The sequence below is a fragment of the Microtus pennsylvanicus genome, chromosome X (genome assembly GCF_037038515.1).
Source record: "Microtus pennsylvanicus isolate mMicPen1 chromosome X, mMicPen1.hap1, whole genome shotgun sequence".
In the NCBI taxonomy this organism is placed as follows: Eukaryota; Metazoa; Chordata; class Mammalia; order Rodentia; family Cricetidae; genus Microtus; species Microtus pennsylvanicus.
In genome coordinates this window covers 18862642-18884805 of record NC_134601.1, presented here as the reverse complement: position 1 = coordinate 18884805, position 22164 = coordinate 18862642, and the positions used below count along the sequence as shown (strand labels likewise).

General features: G+C 41.2%; 1 protein-coding gene across 2 annotated transcripts in view; it reads left to right on the top strand.

Moving 5' to 3' along the window:
• Bcap31 (B cell receptor associated protein 31) overlaps positions 1-22164 on the top strand; it is a 40272-nt gene that overhangs the window by 256 nt on the left and 17852 nt on the right. The window contains exons 1-5 of one of the 2 annotated variants that reach the window (XM_075958558.1): positions 197-215; positions 645-697; positions 1430-1565; positions 3947-4047; positions 15832-15979. In XM_075958558.1, the coding sequence (XP_075814673.1) occupies positions 1474-1565; positions 3947-4047; positions 15832-15979 (341 nt within the window). In that variant the 5' untranslated portion in view covers positions 197-215; positions 645-697; positions 1430-1473. Of the gene's footprint in view, positions 1-196; positions 216-644; positions 698-1429; positions 1566-3946; positions 4048-15831; positions 15980-22164 lie in introns of those variants that run through there. The other variant, XM_075958559.1, reaches the window with a different exon arrangement.

Sequence of the window (22164 nt, the reverse complement as noted above, 5' to 3'; positions counted from 1 at the left end):
CTGACGTAGGAGTCTAGGGCAGGGTCCAGTAGAGGGATGTTGGGGTGGCAGGTGGAGCGGAGCTCGAGGGCGGGGGTCAGTGATAAAACCCAATCCGAGAGAGCTGCCCAGGTAGGCCACCTGGCGCGATGGACTTGGGTGGCATTGTGGCGTACTAAGGCTGTTGGTTCCCTTTGGCTTCGGGCGAGACTTTCTGGTTCTGGAACTTTCTCTGGGTAAGGCTTTGAGGTGTTCTGTAGAGACCTGTATTTGTTTTTGGCCTGGATTTCTGTCCTCTAGGAGTCGCTCTTGTGTGTGGGCATTTTGAGGGCACATTAATGCTTCACATTTCATGCATCCGCAGGAGCAGACGGAAGGCCTGTTTAGTTTCCGAAAAGCAGCCTCAGAGGGAGGCTCCTGGGTTATCTGACCCTCCCGGGTGTTGCCGTGGGAGGTTGGAATGGGCCTCCTTGTTTGCGCTGGGGCCGAGGCAGTGGTGTTTGCACATATGAACATTGCAGTCCCATGCCCACTGAAGGAGCGACTGAAAGACTTGTAGCTCCTCTAGCAAAGGCTTCTGGTCTGGGAAGGGAGCCTGATGGGTGCCCTTGTTCATGTACTATTCTTATGAGAAACTTTTTCTTTTTTTTTTTTTTGTTAAACAGGTCTAAGGAGTCCGTTGGACTCTCCCCTCCCCCGAAAGGAATCATCAACAAAGGTACATTGTCTTGGTAACACACACATGCTGGAGGGCCATAAGTAACTATTCCAGTCAAGGGAAGTTCGTTGCCTGGCTAGCATTGGAGGGGCTCTCGCAGGCCCAAGCATGGCAAACATGGCTCTGGCAGGCTTTGCCCTTCTCTCCCATTCCCTCTTCCTTGCTTAAAAACTGTTAGATTACATTCCTAAAGTTAGCCACCAAGGTCTGTTCCCTTATTTGGCTATTACCTCTTCCTGAGGCTGATACCAAGATCCAGCTATCAAAGTATTGAAGTTCAACAATCAAAAGCCCCCTTTTGAAGTGCCATAATTATCATGGCCATTCAGAATTAACTCATCCTAACACGGGGTTTCCTTTTCCCTTTTACTGCCATTTAACTATGGGCCATGTCTGTCTCTCTATACAGAGGCAGTCTTTTGTCCCAGAGAGACAAATACCTCTTCCCCTTCTCCCTAGATCTCCAACTCCTGTCCTTTGTCCCCCTGGGGCCAAATAAATCTATGTGCTGAGAACATGGTCTTGGGGTATCTTGGGCTAACTTTGCAGTCCCATTGAAGCATCATTGGCCAAGTATTCCTATTGAGTTTCAGCCAGGGCTGCACAAGCTCTGAAGCAGAGTGCCAGAGTCTGTTGTGAAGAGTAGCAGCCCCAGCCTCTCCAAGGTCCTTGAACTAGATGTCAGTGACTGCCCAGCTCAAGTGGTTTCTCCTGTTCCCTCTGCCCTACCAGGAGACAAACGCCCATCTCTCTGTTGGAAACCTGTAAGTCACAGGATGAGTCTACAGTGGACTGCAGTTGCCACCTTCCTCTACGCAGAGGTCTTTGCTGTGTTGCTTCTCTGTATTCCCTTCATTTCCCCCAAAAGGTATGGCTAGTAGAGCAACAAGACAAGCATTATGGGGAAGGTGCCTGTCTAACCCTGAACCTTAGAGTTTCTGTGTGTAGAGTTGGTGGACCCTGAAATTGGGGCTAAATGGAAACAAGTAAAATCTGTCTTAGATAAGGGTGACAGGAGGTTTGTTGGTTGGTTTGTTTGTTTTTAAATCACCAATCGTGCACACTGTTTTGCCTTGTTACTTCTTCAGTTCCTTTTCTGTGCACCCTGCCTTCTGGTCTTTGTAAAGGAAGATCTATCTTCAGTTTTGTGGCTGATAATCTCTTGCCTACCCTTAGGCCTCAGGGCTGTGAGAATGGCTGTGTGGAAATCAGAATACTTGCACCACAGGCTTTCATTGTTGATTTGGTGACTTTTGTCCTCCTAACTAGCTCTTACTGGCAATACTTAGGCTCATGCGCATTACTCAGCCTATGAAGGATGAAGCCCTATTCTCTTTTAACAAACAAGATTTGCTAAAAGTGAATTAGTTACTAATTTTTAAATTACACTTAATACATCAACACATATCCTTATTTAAATTAATATGTTATAAAATCACCACAGTTAATAATACCTAAGGAATATTCTTGCCAAAACTCATATTGGCAGCCACCTTACAGGAAATATAGAGACCAAAACACTGGCAGGACTGTAGTCTTGGATGTTTTCTAGGACAACTAATTTGGTTCCACCACTCAGGAGGTGAAAGCAAGATCAGAAGTTCAAGGCCTATTTTGGCTACTTACCAAATTTGAGGCTAGCCATGAGACCCTCCTATCTGAAAATGATAAGGACTGGGGAGATAGCTTGTCAATAAAGTACTTACTGCACAAATATAAGGATCTGAGCTTGATCCCCATCACCCATGTAAAAGCTGGACCAGGTGACGCACTCCTGTAATATAGTTCTTTAGAGGCAAAAACCAGGAGGATCCTAATCAGTCTAGCAGAATCAGTAAGCTCTGGGTTCAGTGAGACATTTGCAAAAAAGAAAATAAAGTAGAGAATGATTAGAGAAGATACACACCTAAGGCCCCCCACTCATGCACAGCACCAAAACACACGTGTATCCACATATAGATACAAACACATAGAAAAAAGTGAAAAAAGGAGAAGGAAGGAGGAACTGATTAAGACCAACTTAATGCAAATTCAGAACCATGCCATGTCATGTTTCTAGCAAACTAACTGTTCATTTTTAAATCTGCATTTCATGACAAGGTTGGTTTGCTGACAGGGTCTCAGTATGTAGGCTTGGGACTTGCAGTGTAGATCAGGCTGGCCCCAAACTCACAGAGATCTACCTGCCTCTGCCTCCCAAGTGCTGGGATTAAAGGTGTGTGCCACCATGATCAGCCTGACTTGCTAATTTTTTTAGTACTATGGAACTCCTTCTGAAGGCTTTTTAGAGCCATGTCTTGAATGTTTGTTCATGGAAATGATGGAGTGTTTGTGTTCCTTTTTATAACCTAGAGTGTTAGGTGTCTACACATAAAAAGATTGTCACATATTAGAAAGACAGAAGGAACCAGGCATAGTGGCACACTTCTTTAATTCCAGCACAGGAAGTCAGAGGCAGGTGGATCTCTGAGTTCAAGGACAGTCTGGTCTACCTAGTAAGTTCTCGGACAGCCAGGGACCTATTTAGTAAGACCCTGCCACAGGAAAAAAAAAGATGAAAGAAAGACAAAAGGAATAACTATGTTTGTGGCAAACATTCAACTACTACAAGGGAAAGTACAATGAAAACTAAGTTTCCCTTACTAGCGACTGCCAGTATTTTAAGACTGATTTCCAGCCAGGCAGTGGTGGTGCATGCCTTTAATCCCAGCATTCGGGAGGCAAAGGCAGACAGATCTCTGTGAGTTCGATGCCAGCCTGGCATACAGAGCTAGTTTCAGGACAGCTAAAGCTGTTACACAGAGAAACCCAGTCTCAAAAAACTAAAAACAAAAAAAAGAGGTTTTTTTGCAGGTGGACAAACATTTATTTTTTTATTCATTCCTCTCTCTCTTTCATGTGCATTGGTGTTTTGCCTGCATGTATGTATGTGTGAACATGTTGGACCCCCTATAATTGGAGTTATAGACAGTTGGAGAGCTGCCACGTGGGTGCTTGGCATTAAACTTGGGTTCTCTGAAGAGCAGCCAGTGCTCTTTACTCTGAACCATCTCTCCATCCCTGACAAACATCTTTTTATTAAGTACTCTTGAACTTAATAAATAGGGGAAACATATAAGCAGCTGAGGCTGATTTTTGTACAGGTCCCTTGGCCATTGGAGAAGAGCACCAAGCTGTCTTTACATTTTACTCAGGGTTTGTATTGTGAAGGTGCATCTTCTTTAGTGTCTGTCTTCATCTCCTTCACAGATGGCAGAAGATTTTCAAATCCCGGCTGGTCGAGCTGGTAGTGACCTATGGCAACACCTTCTTTGTGGTTCTCATCGTCATCCTTGTGCTGTTGGTCATTGGTGAGTGAGCTGCAACAGGGGTTGCTCCATGACCAGGTCCTGTGTCATAGCTTCTAAAGCCCCATGTCATCTTGGATGGATAGAAAACAAGTTTTACCTTCTCAGAGACAAACTAATCATTTATCTGCAAAGGAGGTGCTATTAGCAGGGCCTTCATTTTAAGAGGTTCCCATAGCAGTCCGTGTGGACTTACATTTAGTGGCTTTTATATACTCTTATGACCACCTGTATTTCCAGGGTACCCTAGTTATTTTAGAACTGATGCAGAGAGAACTAACTGGCCTGTGACATTGGTCCAGATAGTGCTGCTTTTCAGTCATGGAGACAGCAGTGTGGTCTTCTCCATTGAAGCCTGACATCATCTTTTAAAAATTACTTTGTCTTTTAGTTTTTATTTGTTTATTTATCACTGTTACTATTTTTTGTTGTTTAAGATAGAGTCTCTCCACCCAGGCAGAGGCAGGTGAATCTCAATGAGTTCAAGGCTAGCCTGGTCTACAGAGTGAGTTCCAGGACAGCCAGAGATACACAGAGAAACCTTGCCTCAAACACCATCCCCTCCCAAGACAGTTTCTCTATGTGGCCTGGACTGTCTTGGCTCTGTAGACCAGGTTGCCCTCAAAATCAGAGATCTGCCTGTCTATGCCCTCTGAGTGCTGAGATTAAAGAGATGTGTGCCTGGCTGCTGTTTGTTTGTTGTTTTCTCATCTTAAAAAGAGATGTGACGGGGTTGGATAGATGGCTCAGCAGTTAAAAGCAATGGCTGCTCTTCCAGAGGACCTGGGCTCAGTTCCCAAAAACCACATGGCAGCTCACAACTGTCTGTAACTCTAGTTTCAGAGGATCTGACACCCTCACACAGACATACATGGAAGCAAAAGACCAATACAAATAAAAAAGCAAATCTCTGAAAAAAAGAAAAAAAAGATATGAGTTGGTTTTTGTTTCTTTTATTTGAGATAGGGCCTTATCCTGTAATCTAGGCTGGCATTAAACATCTGGCTTAGTCTCTCAAGTGCTGGTGAAGCAGGGCTTCCAAGTACAAGACCAGAGCAATTAAACAGCCTAGCTGGAAATGGGGTTCTGTTTTCTCCTATAGTGTGAGGTAGAAAACTAAGTGACAGCATGTCTTAGAGACAGAGCTGAGACCTCTCTGTATATGCATAGGTATAAAGTCTTTCCAGGTAATACAGTTGTATAGTATTAGCATGCATTATCCACAAGACTTTAAAAGATAAATGGTATCAGAGGGCAGGCTTAGGTCTGTGGCCATGATAGGTGTTATCAAGATGGAAGTGGAGACAAGCAAGGTGGTGCTTGCCTTTAATCCTAGCACTCAAGAGGTAGGTATAAGTGAATTTCTGTTTGAGGCCAGTCTAGTCTTACATAGAAACTTCTAGGATTGCCAGGGCTACATAGAAAGACCCTTATTTCAAAAAACCAAAAAGATGGAAGAGGAACATTTTACAGTGAGGTGGTAGTGAGCCCATTTGGAGACAGGGAGCCAATTAAGCTGTTGTCTGACTGTTGAATGATTGTTGATTTGCTATAGTGAGCTATCAGTATGTTCCCTTGCTTGAACGCTAGTCTCTTTACTCTGCTGTGAAACATCAAGTCCTGTTTCAGAGATCTGATGCCCACATAGGCATGGAATATTTTCCTCAAGTTCCAGCAAAAATGCTGCAGGGTAGAGTTTGAGTTAGTGTTATGCACAACTCCATCCACTAGCTGCAGTATTGGGCATTTTCCCTTAATGTTTAGGGTTTGATGGGATTTGTTCAGGCGGGACTTCCTGTGAACAGGCCAAATATGTCTATAGATTCCCAGGCACAGCTATTGAAATGCTTTTAGCAAGACTCTAAGAGGTGGCTTTTTCCACTTAGGGTCTGAGCAGTTTCTGGGATAGGAGCCAATAGGGAGTATGCAGGTCTTGCTTAGAGTTGAACTTCATGAAATGCCAAGCAGTAATAGTATAGTAGTACTTTTTCATCATGACTGCCAGCCCACAAATAATGAGACTTATTTATTATTAATTTTATCTTAGGCTTGTCTCTAACTAGTTCTTACAGTGTAAATTAACCCTATTTTTAAATCTCTGTTTTTTTATGTGATTCTTTAGCTCATCTCCATACTGCCCACCCTGCTTCCTTTGCATCTGGCTGGCTCCTCTTTTCTTCCCAGAGTTCTCTCTCTGCCTGGAAGTCCCTTCTATAATCTTCTTCTAGCTCTTGGTCGTTCAGCTTTTTATTACACCATTCACTGCAATACATCTTCACACAGTATACAAATATCCCACAATATTTCCCTCTTTTTGTCTAAATAAAAAGGAAGGATTTTAACTCTAACATAGTAAAATTATAAGAACAATTGTTATGTAAGAATTAGATTCACAGTGTGCAGTCCATTTGTATTTGGCATATACGGAGAAAATATCTATTCGATCTTAGTGAGTCCAAAGTTTTTTTACCTAAACCACTTTCTTTCATAACTTATTACCATCCTAAAAATATCTTTGTAGACCTTAAAACATTTTCTTGATAAACAACTTAAGCTTTTATGTCTCCCAACCTTATAAACTTGACATCTTTTTTGTTTTGTTTTGTTTTTTCTAAACAGGGCTTCCCAGTAGATAAGGAGCTACAGGTTCGCCTTTAACTCAGAATCTATGTGCTGTCCTGAGGCTCATCGTTTCTCCTCTATCCTGTTTTGTACGTCTGACTCATTCTTTGTCTGGCGGCTCTTCTGACTCTACCCTTCCTCCTCCCATCAATCTCAGTTTGGCTTTCCCCACCTAACTTTATCCTCTTTGTCTATTGATCAGTCAGCTTGTTTACTAATCCAGTCATAGTGATATATATGCTGTGGGATACTGGGCAGTCGCAATAGAAAAGCTCCACTTCATTTACAGATATATACACAGTGCACAAAAGGATTCCACATCATTTCCCCCTTTTGCCTAATTAAACAGGAACGTTTTTTTTTGTTTTCGAGACATGGTTTCTGTGTAACAGCCCTGACTGTCCTGGAACTCACTTTGTAGACTAGGCTGGCCTCGAATTCAGTGAGATCCATCTCTCACGTGCTGAGATTAAAGGCATGTGCCACCACCACTCAACCAAAAAGAAAGATTTTAACTTTAACATGGTAAAATTATATACAATAGAAACAGTTATCAAGTAAGATTATAGTTATAATATCCCATCTATTTGTATTTGGCAAAATTAGAGAACTCTATTATCTATCTTATCTTGGTATGTCTGAAGTTTTATGCCTAATTTGCTTTCTATCATAACTAAGGAAAACTATAAGTTTAGCTATATAGTCTTCAGCTCCATCAAAGACCCACAAGAATGAAAATGCTACCTAATGTCAGACATCAGGCTGTCTGGAGAGTCACCCAAAGGTCCTCTGTAATGTTGGGGCATCCACTTCTGACCTACAGACCTAGCATAGCTGACAGATTTTTTGTGAAGCAGGGAATTCTGAAGGACTGCCCTACCTTGTCTTGGCAAAGTTCACCAGTCGCCTTTCTTCTATCCTGCTGGTCCAGTTTGGACAGTAACTGTCAGCAACTGAGGCAAGGGCAGTTTCCTTACCCACATGGCTAGCTTTTGCCATAAAGAAAACAAGCTGCATACAGTTTCTTTGATGCCCATCATCTTCTCTGACGTAAATTGGTGCTTGCCAGAAGCATATGTGTCTCACTGTTATGAAAATTTTTCGGTTATTAGACATATTAAATTCCATATTATGTAGGCCTTTGAAGTATTTGAGACTATCTATCTATATCTGTGTATGACCTTGGAAAACATACCTAACATGACTATAAGTTTGACTATTGCAGATGACTACTAATCTGTATTTCTTAATTATACAGTGCAGTTTTAAATGAGCTGCATAAGCAAAATACCTTAACTAGAGTAGAAATATGCATAGAGTATAGCAAAATTAAATTTGTATCAGTGAACCAAACTCCATACCAAGGTAAAATATTTTGAGATTAATAGTTGTTTTTTGGATTAAAGCAGATTCAATAATCTACCTTTTATCCTATCATTTTTATATCTCTCCCTTTTCTTTTTAGAACGAGATCCCTGAATCTAATCTCATTTGTTCAGCTTTTTTAATGACCATTACCAATAACAACTTGTAACCAATCCTTCTTAAATGATAATAAGTATCCATAATCCATTTTTTGGAAATGTGGTCATAGCTCTTTAGACTGCTTCTGTTGATTAGGGGTGCTGATAATCTTTGGGGGACCCTGAGAAAGTTTAGGATTACAGACAAGTCCTGACTGGAGTATTCTGTGAGGCTGGATCATCTCAGCCAGCAGCCTTGAAGCTGGATGAAGAGCTCCAAGGAAACTGCAACAGAGTCATTTTGAGATGCTGGATCGCCTGGGCCATTTGTTTTCATTGGTTTCTGGTCCCCTCATTCTGAAAATACATAAACTTTTAAAGGTAACTTACATTTTCGCATAAATACAAGTACATTTTTGCATAAATATAAGTACACAAGTCAGCCAAAGATGATTTTTTTTGTTTTATGTTTGAACAGGTAAAATAAACGTCACTTGTCTTGTAGTTCTTCTAGGTTTATTTCTTTGTAGCCAGAATTTTTAGGGAGTCTTCCTTGATCAAACTTTATCATCTTTAACTTTGAACAAATCTTTTATTTTCTATGGAAATTAAAGCAGAACCTCTTTCCAAAGTAACATGTCTTTTTGTAGCACAATTAATAAAAACCCAGATACGGAAATTAGGGTTCAACCTGAAGGTCAGAAAAGCAAAACAGCCACTGGCTCTTCTCTAGAGAGGAATGTATGATGGGAGGAGACAGCTCATAGACACAGTCTCATTCTGAGATTCCGGGAGTCAGGGTTGCCATTTTCTTTTTGTTTCCTGTGGAAATAAAGGCATAACCTCCCCCTCAACACATTTCCTAACTGTAAGTGGAGACTGTTCTTTTGTTCCCAGCTAACTAGACCCAAATAATCACACAGAACTATATTAATTACAGCACTGTTTGGTCTATTAGTTCAGGATTTTTATTAACTAACTCTTACATCTTAAATTAACACATTTCTATTAGTCTATGTATTGCCACGTGGCGGTAGTGTTACCTCATTTACTACATACATGTCTTGTTTTCTCAGAGGCTAGCTTACAGCTCTCTGATGACTCCGCCTTCTTTCTCCCATCATTCAGTTTAGTTTTCCCACCTAGCTCTATTCTGTCCTGCCATAAGCCAAAGTAGCTTCTTATTAACCAATGGTAATAAAACATATTCACAGCATACAGAGGGGAATCCCACATCACTTGACTTCCATTCTGAAGTTTAAAGACATCTTTAAAATGTATATGCTGAGCCGGGTGATGGTGGCACACGCCTTTAATCCCAGCACTCAGGAGGCAGAGGCAGGTGGATCTCTGTGAGTTCGAGACCAGCCTGGTCTACAGAGCTAGTTCCAGGACAGGCTCCAAAGCCACAGAGAAACCCTGTCTCGAAAAACAAAAAAAATAAATAAATAAAATAAAATGTATATGCTGGTATTATACAACAAATTTTTCCCACAATTCAACAATAGCTGTCACTTTTTATTCATTAGCATTTAAAACAATTCAGAGTCAACAAAGCACCATACAGGATCTAGTCACCCTGTGTATTTCCCATCCTTTTTTTTAAAATTTTTATTTATTTATATTTTGGTTTTTCGAGACAGGGTTTGTCTGTGGTTTTGGAGCCTGTCCTATGTATTTCCCATCCTTATGTGACTTATTTTTTTTTTTTTTGGTTTTTCGAGACAGGGTTTCTCTGTGGCTTTGGAGCCTGTCCTGGAACTAGCTCTTGTAGACCAGGCTGGTCTTGAACTCACAGAGATCCGCCTGCCTCTGCCTCCCGAGTGCTGGGATATGTGACTTATTTTTATATTACTTTAGTTTATTATTTTTTGGTGCACGCCTTTAATCCCAGCAGAGAGAGGTGGATCCTTGTGAGTTCAAGGCCAGCCTGGTCTATAGAGTGAGTTCCAGGACAGGCTCCATAGCTACTGAGAAATCATGTCTTGAAAAACCAAAAAAAAAAAATTATTTTTAAACTATTATTTTTCTATGATTGTTTATACCCATTTTTTCTTCAGCATCTAAGCATATTTCTAAGCATACTGTATCTGTTAAGAGATTTTCCTTGTCTGGATCTTGTCTGTACCTGCAGTATTCTCTGACCTCGGGAGCCAAGGGTCAGTCAATCTACTGCATGGTTCTTTGCTGGCAGCTGGCTGAAGTCTACAGGCAGCCAATCGTCATACCTCTGTATGCTGAGCCTCTGTATATTGACCAGGGGCCCATCTGAGAAACTGCAGGACTAGGAAGCCACGTCTGGCTCCTTGTGTAAAACTTTTCCATTCTCAGTCCTTATGTTTGAATATTTTTGCCTCCATGTTGGATGCCATGTTTAGTAAGGACTTTCATTAGAACCATCAGCCTGCAAATAATGACATGGAGACTTACTTATTATCAATTATAAAAGCTTGGCTTTAACTTAGGCTTGTTCCTAAGTAGGTCTTATAACTTAAATTAATCCATATTGTTTTATTTATGTTCTTTTATGTGGCTCATTACCTCATCTCTGTACATCTTTATCCTGCTTCCTCCATGTCTAGCTAGTGACTCTGCCTTTCTTCTTCCCAGAGTTCTCTCTCTTCCTGGAAGCCCCTTCTATAGCTATTGGATGTTCAGCTTTTTATTACACCAATCACAGCAACACACCATCTTGTTGTTGTCATGGGGTCCCCATCCTCTCTTCCCCAGCCTTGAATTTACAGAGTTTGTCTTCCTGTGCCTCCTGAATGGTGGCATTAATGGCATACACCACCACCTGGCATTTTTGTTTGTTTATTTGTGTTTTTCGAGACAGGGTTTCTCTGTAGCTTTGGAGCCTGTCCTGAAACTAACTCTGTGGACCAGGCTGGCCTTGAACTCACAGAGATCCACCTGTCTCTGCCTGTGCTGGGATTAAAGGCGTGCGCCATCACAAAAGTTGTTGATTTCCTAGTACAACTCAGGGGGCCAGAGAGAACTATGTAGATCTACTAGTTGACACAAACCGTTGTTTTTGTAGATCAGGAATCTGCAACTGTCTGCTTGGGAATTCTAGGGAAATATGGCTCTAATGACTGGTGACTTCTTACTTTAATGCTATGAAGCATAATCTAGGGGGTGTGGGGATGGCTCATTGGATAAAGGCACTTGCTGTGCAGATGTAAGGACTTGATTTCAAATTCCCAGAACCCACATAAAAGTCAGACGCTGAATGTAAGTGTCTACAGTCCCATAGCTCTTATAGGGAGTTGGGAGGTAGAGTAGAAAAATCCCTGGTAGTTTGCAGATCCTATCTCAAACAAGGTGGAAGACAAGGATTGACGCCTGAGGTTATCCTCTTCTGTAGGTATTCTGAGAGATCTTGTATTTCTATTCATACACAAATAAACATGTGCACACTGTATACACAAAGATGATTTAAAAATTTAAAAAGCAAAGCTTAGAAAAGTCTACATACCTTCTACAGATAGACGTGCTTTTTGATAACAATATATGGCAATAGTGAGCATAACCAGCTAGAGCCCTTCCTGATGTTGAGGGACCTAGATTAGATCTTTCTGAGATAGTTGGAAATAAAGAGATTACTTTTATGGATTGAGACCTGAGAGGAAGTCCTGCTGCTGTCCTTGTTGATAGCATACAGTGTCTCCTATTCCCAGGTTCCTCTTGATTGTTTGCCAAGGTAGTCTTTGGAATGATGGGATTCCTACCTACAAGTAACAAATAAAAATGGTTTTAGTTTTTGTCTTTTTTTTTAGTTTTTTCCTAATTATAAAAATAATGCATATTTTTTAAATGCAAAAGGTAAACACTTAATCCCTTGTAACACATTGCATAGATAACTATCATGAATACTTTTTTATGTGTTGAAATATTTACAACCCGGACTTGTACACTTTTCTTTGTACTTTTTTCCATTTACGTGCTGTACTTTAGACATCTTCCCCCCCTCTGTTGGTGTGCACGTGTATGTGCATACAAAACACCATATACATATATAAATCTTTTTTTTCCTTTTTTATTGATTTTTATTGAGCTCTACATTTTTCTCTGCTCCCTTCCCTGCCTCTCCCCTCCCCCTTCAATCCTCTCCCAAGGTCCCCATACTTCCAGTTTACTCAGGAGATCTTGTTTTTTTCTACTTCCCATGTAGATTAGATCTATGTAAGTCTCTCTTAGTGTCCTCATTGTTGTCTAAGTTCTCTGGGATTGTGGTTTTCTTTGCTTTGTGTTTAAAAACCACCTATGAGTGAGTACATGTGACAATTGTCTTTCTGGGTCTAGGTTACCTCACTCAAAATAATGTTTTCTAGCTCCATCCATTTTCCCACAAAATTCAAGATGCTGTTATTTTTTTCTGCTATATAGTACTCCATTGTGTAAATGTACCACATTTTCCTTATCCATTCTTCGGTCGAGGGGCATTTAGGTTGTTTCCATTAGGTTCTAGCTATGATAAACAAAGCTGCTATGAACATAATTGAACACATGTCCTTGTGGCACGATTGAACATCCTTTGGATATATAACCAAAAGTGGTATTACTGGGTCTTGAGGAAGGTTGTTTCCTAATTTTCTGAGAAATCGCCACACTGACATACAAAGGGGTTGTACCAGCTTGCATTCCCACCAGCAATGCAGAAGTGTTCCCTTTACCCCACAACCTCTCCAGCATAAGTTGTCATCAGTGTTTTTGGTCTTGGCCATTTTTACAGGTGTAAGATGGAATCTCAAAGTTTTTTTGATTTGTATTTCTCTGATGACTAAGGATGTTGAACATTTCCTTAAGTGTCTTTCAGCCATTTTAGATTCCTCTGTTGAGAGTTCTCTGTTTAGGTCTGTACTCCATTTTTTTTTATTGGATTATGTGATCTTTTGGTGTCCACTTTCTTGAGTTTTTTGTATATTTTGGAGATCAGATCTCTGTCTGATGTGGGGTTAGTGAAGATCTTTTCCCATTCTGTAGGCTGTTGTTTTGTCTTGTTGACCGTGTCCTTTGCTTTACAGAAGCTTTTCAGTTTCAGGAGGTCCCATTTATTAATTGTTTCTCTCAGTGTCTGTACTGCTGGGGTTCTATTTAGGAAGTGGTTCTCTGTGCCAATGTATTCAAGTGTACTTCCCAGTTTCTCTTCTGTAAGGTTCAGTGTGTCTAGCTTTATGTTGAGGTCTTTGATCCATTTGGACTTGAGTTTTGTGCATGGTGATAGATATGGGTCTATTTTCATTCTTCTACATGTTGATATCCAGTTATGCCAGCACCACTTGTTAAATATGCTTTCTTTTTTCCATTTGATATTTTTTGCTTCTTTATCAAAGATCAGGTGTTCGAAGATGTGTGGATTGATATCCAGGTCTTCTATTCGGTTCCATTAGTTTTCTTCTGTTCTTATGCCAATACCAGGCTGTTTTCAGTACTGAATTTAACCCATTTCTAGTAATCTGTGTATCGCTATGTGGCTGTGACTTACTGGGTAAAGTTCTTGTGTCTGTCTCTGGCAGGGCTACATGACTTCTCTCTGACTCCTCCTTTCTCTCAGCATCCAGTTTAATTTTCGCTGCCTACCTCTCATCTGCTCTGCACAGGCCCAAGCCAGTTTCTTTATTAACCAATGGTATTCACAGCATAAAGAGGGGAATCCCACATCAGTGAACCTGAGGGTATGAATGTATTTTATTTTCTACCAGGTGTGTTATGGCAGTTTATGTTCCTACTGGCAGCATTTTAGAGTGCTTCATGGCACAGATTTAATGCAAAAAATACTATGAGGACAGGCACATTGTTGTAATGCAAGATGAGCTTGAAAACCAAGTAATCTCAAACTAGAAACTACAAAGTGAACAGTACCCAAACAATGATATCTTGCCAGTCTCACATGGAGGCGTGTTAAGAGGTGCCTTCATATAGTTGGTTTTTTTTTTTTTGTTTTTAGGCATTTGTTTGATATAGGGTCTCATCCTGTAGCCCTGGCCTCAGGGCTACAGGTCATCCTGTGACCTTCAGGCCTCAGTCTTTCTAATGCTGGGTTTATGGGTACATACCACCATACTCAGCTCTTCAGGTAGATTTTTATGTGTCGACTTAAAAAATGTCCCCACTTTGTTGGAGGAATTGACCTCTTTTTTGGTGGTGGTGGTAGTGGGAGACAGTGTTTCCTTGTGTAGCGTTGGTTGTCCTGGAAGTCCCTATATAGACCAGGCTGGCTTCAAACTTCAAACTGGCTTCCTGTCTCTACCTCCCAAGTGCTGGGATTAAAGATGTATGCCACCAAACCCTGCTATTTTTTTCGTTTTGTTTTGTTTTTTTCGAGACAGGGTTTCTCTGTAGCTTTGGAGCCTGTCCTGGAACTAGCTCTTGTAGACCAGGCTGTCCTCGAACTCACAGACATCCGCCTGCCTCTACCTCCCAAGTGCTGGGATTAAAGGCATGCACCACCACCCCCCAGTTAAAATTCTTTTTTGAGTTAAGTGGTGGAGGAGATTAGTAGATACACTAAGGTTCCATTTCTGCATTACAGACAAAAGATTCTGAGGACTTATATTATTAAACCAGAGTATTGTACATCAGTCAGTGGCACTTGTGGGAGCAGAGGCTGTTCACTCATTCAACAGTTAGAGTTTTTGCTGTGTGCCCTGTGCTAAACTGTAGGGGATATAGAGGAGGAGGCTTTTTCTTTCTGTTTGTAGTTTATCTATTGTGAGGAAGATGGACAGGAAACAGACTGAAGATAATTTCAGTGACGAAAGTATGTTATAAAGACATTATAGGATTTAAAAAAATATATTTATTTATTTATTATGTATACAATGTTCTGTTTATGCCTGAAGGCCAGAAGAGGGTACCAGATCTTACTACAGATGGTTATGAGCCACCATGTGGTTGCTGGGAATTGAACTCAGGACCTTTGGAAGAGCAGGCAATGCTCTTAACCACTGAGCCATCTCTCCAGCCCCCGACATTATAGGATTTTATGACCAATTGACTTTAAATATGATAGCTGTGTTATTTACCTTACTAAAGTGATTGTATTAAGAAACTTCTTTTTACAATTTTGCTGTTTGAATTTTTGATGGGCATGAATTCTTCTTTAAAAAACCCTTTAATTACAGTTTATTGGTGGTTGGTGACACATGCATGTCACAGTGTCTATGTGTAGGTCAGGACAACTAGCAGGAGTTGGTTCTGTCCTTTTGCCATATGGGTTCTAGGGATTGAACTCAAGTGGTCAGGCTTGATGGCAAGTACCTTTACCCACAGAGTCATCTCAGCCCATGAAGTTTTTTAATTAAGTAAAGAATAATAATGCTTACTGTGGCCCATGCTTCCCGAATAGGTCTTGTGAGCTTTCTACCAACAGGACCCCTGATTTATAAGTTAAGTGATTGACAGTTCAACTTGAGAGAAAAATGACAAACTGAGGTTGGGAGTATCATGGGAAAGGGAATCTGTTTCCATTGCCAACAAAGCCTCAATCTTGAATAGCATCTTGGAGTATAGTACAAGTTTATGATCTATCTAGTTTACAGGCTTAGTTTATAGAAAGTTAAGAGAGGAAGGTCTAAGGTTGGGAACTTTTGATAAAACCTCCCACAAAAGGTGTGCGTAGAATTAGTACTTGGATATGAAGGAAAGGAGTCTTGCTACCTGTTTTTCTTTTTAAATGGCCATCTCTGCTCTATCATAGATGCTTTACGTGAGATCCGGAAATATGATGATGTGACAGAAAAGGTGAACCTCCAGAACAATCCAGGTGCCATGGAGCACTTCCACATGAAGCTTTTCCGTGCTCAGAGGAATCTCTATATTGCTGGCTTTTCCTTGCTGCTGTCCTTGTGAGTAGGGGCCAGGGGCTTGTGGAGGAAGCTGTGGGCTAACCAAGAATATAGAGCTGTGTAGTTTGGCTTTTCCTGTGACTTTAACTCCTCATTGTATATCCTGGACCCAAAGACCTTGTTTGTGTTTGATAAACCACATAATTGCTTTCTGACCTTCGGAGGCAGCATGGAGATTAGGAGTAGGGTGCAACAAATTCTAAAAGACCTTATCTTTTTTTTTTTTTGAGACAATATTACTACACAGCACTGGCCATCCTGGAACTCACTATGTAAACAAGGCTGGCCTTGAATTTATTAAGATCCACCCGCCTCTGCCTCCCAAGTGATGGGATTAAAGTTGTGTGCTACCATACCTGGGAGAAGACCCTGTCTTAACCACATTTTGTGGTAAGTCAGATGTGTTATATCTTGTGCTCTGTTTGCTTGTAGACTGAAGTAAGCTGCAAAGCCTTTTCTCTACGAAAGGATCTTTGAAGCCCATCTAATAAGGGCCTAACTGGTTTGGGGTATACGGGGTACTGAGTTGGGTAGGGTAGGCAGAAGTAACATGAATGGGCTGTGACTCACCCTGTCCTCCGGGCCTTCCCTAGTGTAAATTTATATTCAGATCATGTTGTGATCTGTAGTGTCTTTCTGGTCATATCTTATGAGACTGAAGTGCTTGACCAAAGTTGCAAGGGTGGCTAATTGGGTAAGATTAGATGAGTAGAAAATGCCTATTAGCATCTGGAGCCCTGTTTTCTGCTTCTGGTTTTACCCTTGGGCTTTAATCTAATGGCCTAGCCGAGAAATAGACATGTTCAGGCTAAGGCATGTGAACAAGGTATTAAAAGGATATCAATACTAGGCTGGAATATAGCTCAGTAGTAAAGGATTTGCTTAATGATTTCCCAATAGGCCCTACTCTACCTCTTTGTATCATCACAATGGAGATTAAGCTAAACAGATGAATTTGGGGGACCATTCAGACAGTGCTACCTTGTGAGTGAGTGGATTCTTATGCTAGGTTCAAAGATAGTCATTCTCACCTGGATTTAGGCCCAAAGACTCAAGATTTAGTGTTTAAGGGATTTTTATCATCTTAATCACTTGGCATGTTGTGCTTCAGTAGGCATTAGTATGACTACCTGTCCAGATTTTAACTTTCCAGAAAACAATCAGTCCAATGATCTTGGATTTTCTGGATCCAGGTTGAGGGTAAAATATGGAGGCAAGTAAGGATGTGTGTGTGTGTCTGTCTGTCTCTGTGTGTGAGTGTCTGTGTCTACTTATCTTTATATCTCTTTAGTGTTTTAGTGTGCTGAGTCATTACTATGTTTGTACAACCTAGGCCTTTACAAATGCAAAGCACATTATGCTCTGCTACTGCCTTCACTTTCAGCTCTAAGACATTTTTTTAAAAAAATATTTATTTATTATGTATATAATATTCTGTCTGTGTGTATGCCTGCAGGCCAGAAGAGGGCACCAGACCCCATTACAGATGGTTGTGAGCCACCATGTGGTTGCTGGGAATTGAACTCAGGACCTTTGGAAGAGCAGGCAATGCTCTTAACCTCTGAGCCATCTCTCCAGCCCTCTAAGACATTTTTTTTTGTTTTTTTTTTTTTTGTTTTTCGAGACAGGGTTTCTCTGTGGCTTTGGAGCCTGTCCTGGAACTAGCTCTGTAGACCAGGCTGGTCTCGAACTCACAGAGATCCGCCTGCCTCTGCCTCCCGAGTGCTGGGATTAAAGGCGTGTGCCACCATCGCCCGGCCCTCTAAGACATTTTTAAGACTATGTTTATATACATGTGAGCGTTAAATATTTTTGTGGTACCTGCTGGGCTTGAAGCCATGGCCTCTTGCATACCAGGCACATATTCTACTACTGAACTATATTATTTGTTTTACTGAAAAATTTTGTTTAGATTTATTTTTAGTTTATGTGTATAAATCTTTTGCCTGCATACATATATGTGTATCACTTGTGTGCTTGTTAGATCCTCTGATATTGGTGTTATGGATGATTGTGAGATACTGTATAGGTGCTTGGAATTGTATCTGTTGTCTGCAAGAGTAAAAAGTACTCCTAACCACTGAGCCATCTCTCTAGACCCCTTTTGCTTTAAGATTTGAAATGGGGTATCATCTCCCAGCTCTTGGGAGGCAGAAGCAGGCAGATCTCTGTGAGTTCGAGGCCAGTCTGGTCTACAAGAGCTAGTTCCAGGACAGGCTCCAAAGTTACGGAGAAACCCTGTCTCAAAAAACCAAAAAAAAAAAAAAAAAATAAGGAAAGAAAAAGAAATGGGGTAACATCAAGTTGCCTGGGCTGTTTTTCAGATTATTGTTCCTCTGCTTCAGCCTCCTAAAGTAGCTGGGATTATTAAATATATGTCAACCTGCTTGGCTTAAAGTAGTATGTTTGATCATCTTCAAGCTTAGCATCTTCAAATTTAGGAAACTCAGGAAGTGAGAATGCTGAGAGAACTCGACAAATACTTTAGATATACAGAGTTTTAAAAAGTACAGCGGGGATGGGTCTAGGGGTGTAACTTAGTGGCAAGAGTCCCTAGTGTGTGCAAGGCTGTAGGTGACACCTCTAATCACATATGCACACACATGCACAGAGTAAGGACAGTGAAAAACTGCTGTTTTGCTTGGGGAAATGAGAAGAACTGTGTGGAAAGCAGGCTTTACATGGTTTTGTTAAGTAAGGAGATGGACAGATCAAAACTCAAAGCATATAAGGCTCTACCAGAATACCAAGCTTCTCCAAACAATTTATTTAGACATGATATTTTATTCAGAAACTGTAAGACCAGCTAGAAATGGAATTGCTACTGATTCTTAAGGAACTGCAGAGTGGGATAAATGTGGGAAGACAATGGACATGCTTGCTTTCCAATTACCAAGTAGAGAGAGTAGATGGGGAAATGACTCGATTGGGAAGATTTGCATTAGACCTGAAGTCATATTCTAGAGAGGTTGGTGTGCTTTTGAGAAAGGGGATCTAAATTACTGGAGAGTTCTGTAAGTCTTATCCCTCCCTTCTATAGATCAAACATAATATTATCAGTAGTGTTTGCCAGGTTGAAATGTTGGGGGAGATTTGCTCATAATGATTTCTCCGATTGCTCCAAGACCACCACCAATGGAGCTGACCTCCATTTGTAAAGTCCACATTCAGCTGACTGGAATGGGTCATTGAGTTCTCTGGACTAAGAGGAGAAAGCAGCACACAGAAAAGGAAGAGGTAGGGACAAGGGGTTGCACTGGCTTAGATCAAGGAAGTAGACAGGGAGAATCATGTCTTCATGTTCACTCTGTGGATTTCTCAGTTTCATTCCTTAATATTTATCCCTGAGTATTATTTTTCAATAAATGATAAAGTATCCCAATACTGAAACATCGCAGGGACCCAATGCTAAAGTGTGGGCAAGGCACTGGCCTACCTAGTGTACTTAGGTGTAGTTCTAATTCACATGAGTTGCTACTATGCAGATCAGTGCCATTCAGATAGAGGCTGCATGAGGCTTTCTGTCTACTCTTGGCCTATGCCGTGCAGATGAGGGTGTGGTGAGTAGATAGGACAAGTAGACACTAACAAAAGTAGCAAGTAGGTGAATGACCTTTCAGAATCCTAGCTTTCTAGATCGCCTCAATAATTGAGCAGGATAGAATGTGAGACTTGAAGTTTTAATGGGAAGAGATTTATAAATGGGCATATAAGGTTCATCAAGGGCAAGGAGACTGAAATAAACAGGAACACAAAGACTTGGGGGGCTTGTTACAGCTTAGTTGAATTAGTGGCAAAAACTCATAGGCAGGGAAAGAGCCTGTAGTTTAGTTCGGTGCTCAGCATTAAAAACAAAGCAAAACAAAACAAAAAAACATCTGGGGGCCAGGTGGTGGTGATACATGCCTTTAATCCCAGCACTTAGGAGGCTGGATTCTAGAATGGCCTGATTTACAGAGCAAGTTCCAGGACAGCCATGGCTACAGAGAAACCCTGTCTCAAAAATACAACAAAACAAAAAGTGTTCAGCAGTTAAGAGCACGTGTTTTTGCAGAGGACCCAGGAGGTTTGGTTCCCAACACCCACATGGCGACTTCACATCCATCCATAACCAATTCCAGGGAATCTGACATCCCACCCCATCCCCAGCCACCAAGACAGGGTCTCACTATGTAGCCAGGTGGGAAATCTGAACAGAGATATATAAAGTAGGCAGAGTCAAAGAGACGCCTTGTAGCTGTTGAAGGAGACAGATTCCCCGGAACCTTTCTGGTGGTAGGCCACAGCCTTGTGTGATACACAGATGAAAAGAAATGGGTTAATTTAAGATATAAGAGTTAGTTAGTAAGAAGCCTAAGCCATTGTCCAAATAATGTAATATAGTTTCTGTGTGATTGATTATTTGGTTCTTGGCAGCCGGGAACAAACAAGCAATCTCCTACAACAGGGCATGAATATAGCTTGCAGTACAGGCAGGCCATTGCTCTGGGTGAGGTATTGTGAGTGGCTGAGAAGTGAATGTGAAGGACTACCATACTATAAACTTTATAAATACTGCATATGTAGGCTGCTTTTATTTTGACTTTTGATTGTTTGTTTGTTTGTTTGTTTGTTTTTTGAGACAGGGTTTCTCTTTGTAATAACCCTGTCTGTCCTGGAACTTTTTATGTTGACCAGGCTGACCTCAAATTCACAGAGATCCTCCTGCCTCTGCCTCCTGAGTGCTGGGATTAAAGGAATACACCACCACCTCCCAGTTAACTTTTATTTGCTTTTGTTTTGTTTTGTTTTGTTTTCAAGACAGGGTGTGTCTGTGTATCTCTGGCTGTCCTGGAACTCACTCTGTAGACCAGGCTGACTTCGAACTTAACGAGATCCACCTGCCTACGCCTCCCGAGAGCTGGGATTAAAGGCATGCACCACCACTGCCTGGTGAATTTTGCAGTTTTAATGTTCGGTTTCCTTTTCCATTTCAGCTGTGTACTTCCTATAGACAAAAATGACATTAATCTAATTAGAGCCCTGTCATGTGTGGTGCATTGTTGAGGAAACTGTGCATGAATGTATGGTAAAATTCTCACTTTGAGACACATAGTTCTGTGTTTTTTTTGTGCTGAGAATGAAACACAAGGATGTATCCTTTCCATATAAGTGATTTAACACTGGGAAATGAAGCCTATCAGGCAATCACCATAATCAGTGTGCAAAATGTTTTGCAGTTGGGTAGCTTCAGATAAAAAGTAGATCTTGTATACAGTTCTCTTAGAGTGATTGGTACTTAGGATGGAAAACTTCAGTTTGCATGCACCACTGAGCCTGCTCACGTAGTCCTAATCCTGTATCTGTTATGTTGACAACTGTTGTTTAGCCTTTGACAAGCATATATGGCAAGACAAATGGCTTGATTTAACTTCTTGTTGAGATTGCTCAAGCAGCCACATGTGTGTGCTCCATGAACTACATGCTAGCTATCTAGCTGTGCCTATAGCACCCTCCTGTGGCTCCATCTAGTAACAAGCAGAGGCAGACAGAGCTTGGAGTTCGAGGCCAGTCTGTTGCCTGTTCTATAGAGCGAGTTTCAGAACAGCCAGGGCTACACAGAGAAACCCTGTCTCAAACTCCCCCCCCCAAAAAAAAACAAAAAGAAGTATGTTCTTCTATTTATTTATTTTTTTGAGACAGAGTTTCTCTGTGTAACAGCCCTAACTGTCCTGGAACTTGCTCTGTAGACCAGCCTGGCCTCAAACTCACAGAGATTTGCCAACCTGTGCCTCCCAAGTGCTGGGATTAAAGGCGTGTGCCACTACCCAGCAAGAAGTATGTTTTTGAATCTGTCAACAAACACTGTTGATTGGCCCTAATAGGAAATTAATAATACCTTTTATACCTTTGTTTTTGTTCTACATATCCTCTTGTACATAAGCCCCTCCAAACTTTAAAAAATGAGATCTTTTGGGTGGTGGCACACACCTTTAGTTCCAGCCCAGAGGCTGGTGGATCTCTCTGAGTTGAAGGCCATCCTGATCTTAGAGTTCCTGGACAGCCAAGGCTACACAGAGAAACCCTGCCTGGAAAAACAAAACAAACAAAAAGATCTATGTAGCCCTGGGAGGCCAGGCTGTCTGTAAACTCATAGAAATTTACCTGCTTCTGCCTCCTGAGTGCTGCACCTAAAATCAAATACC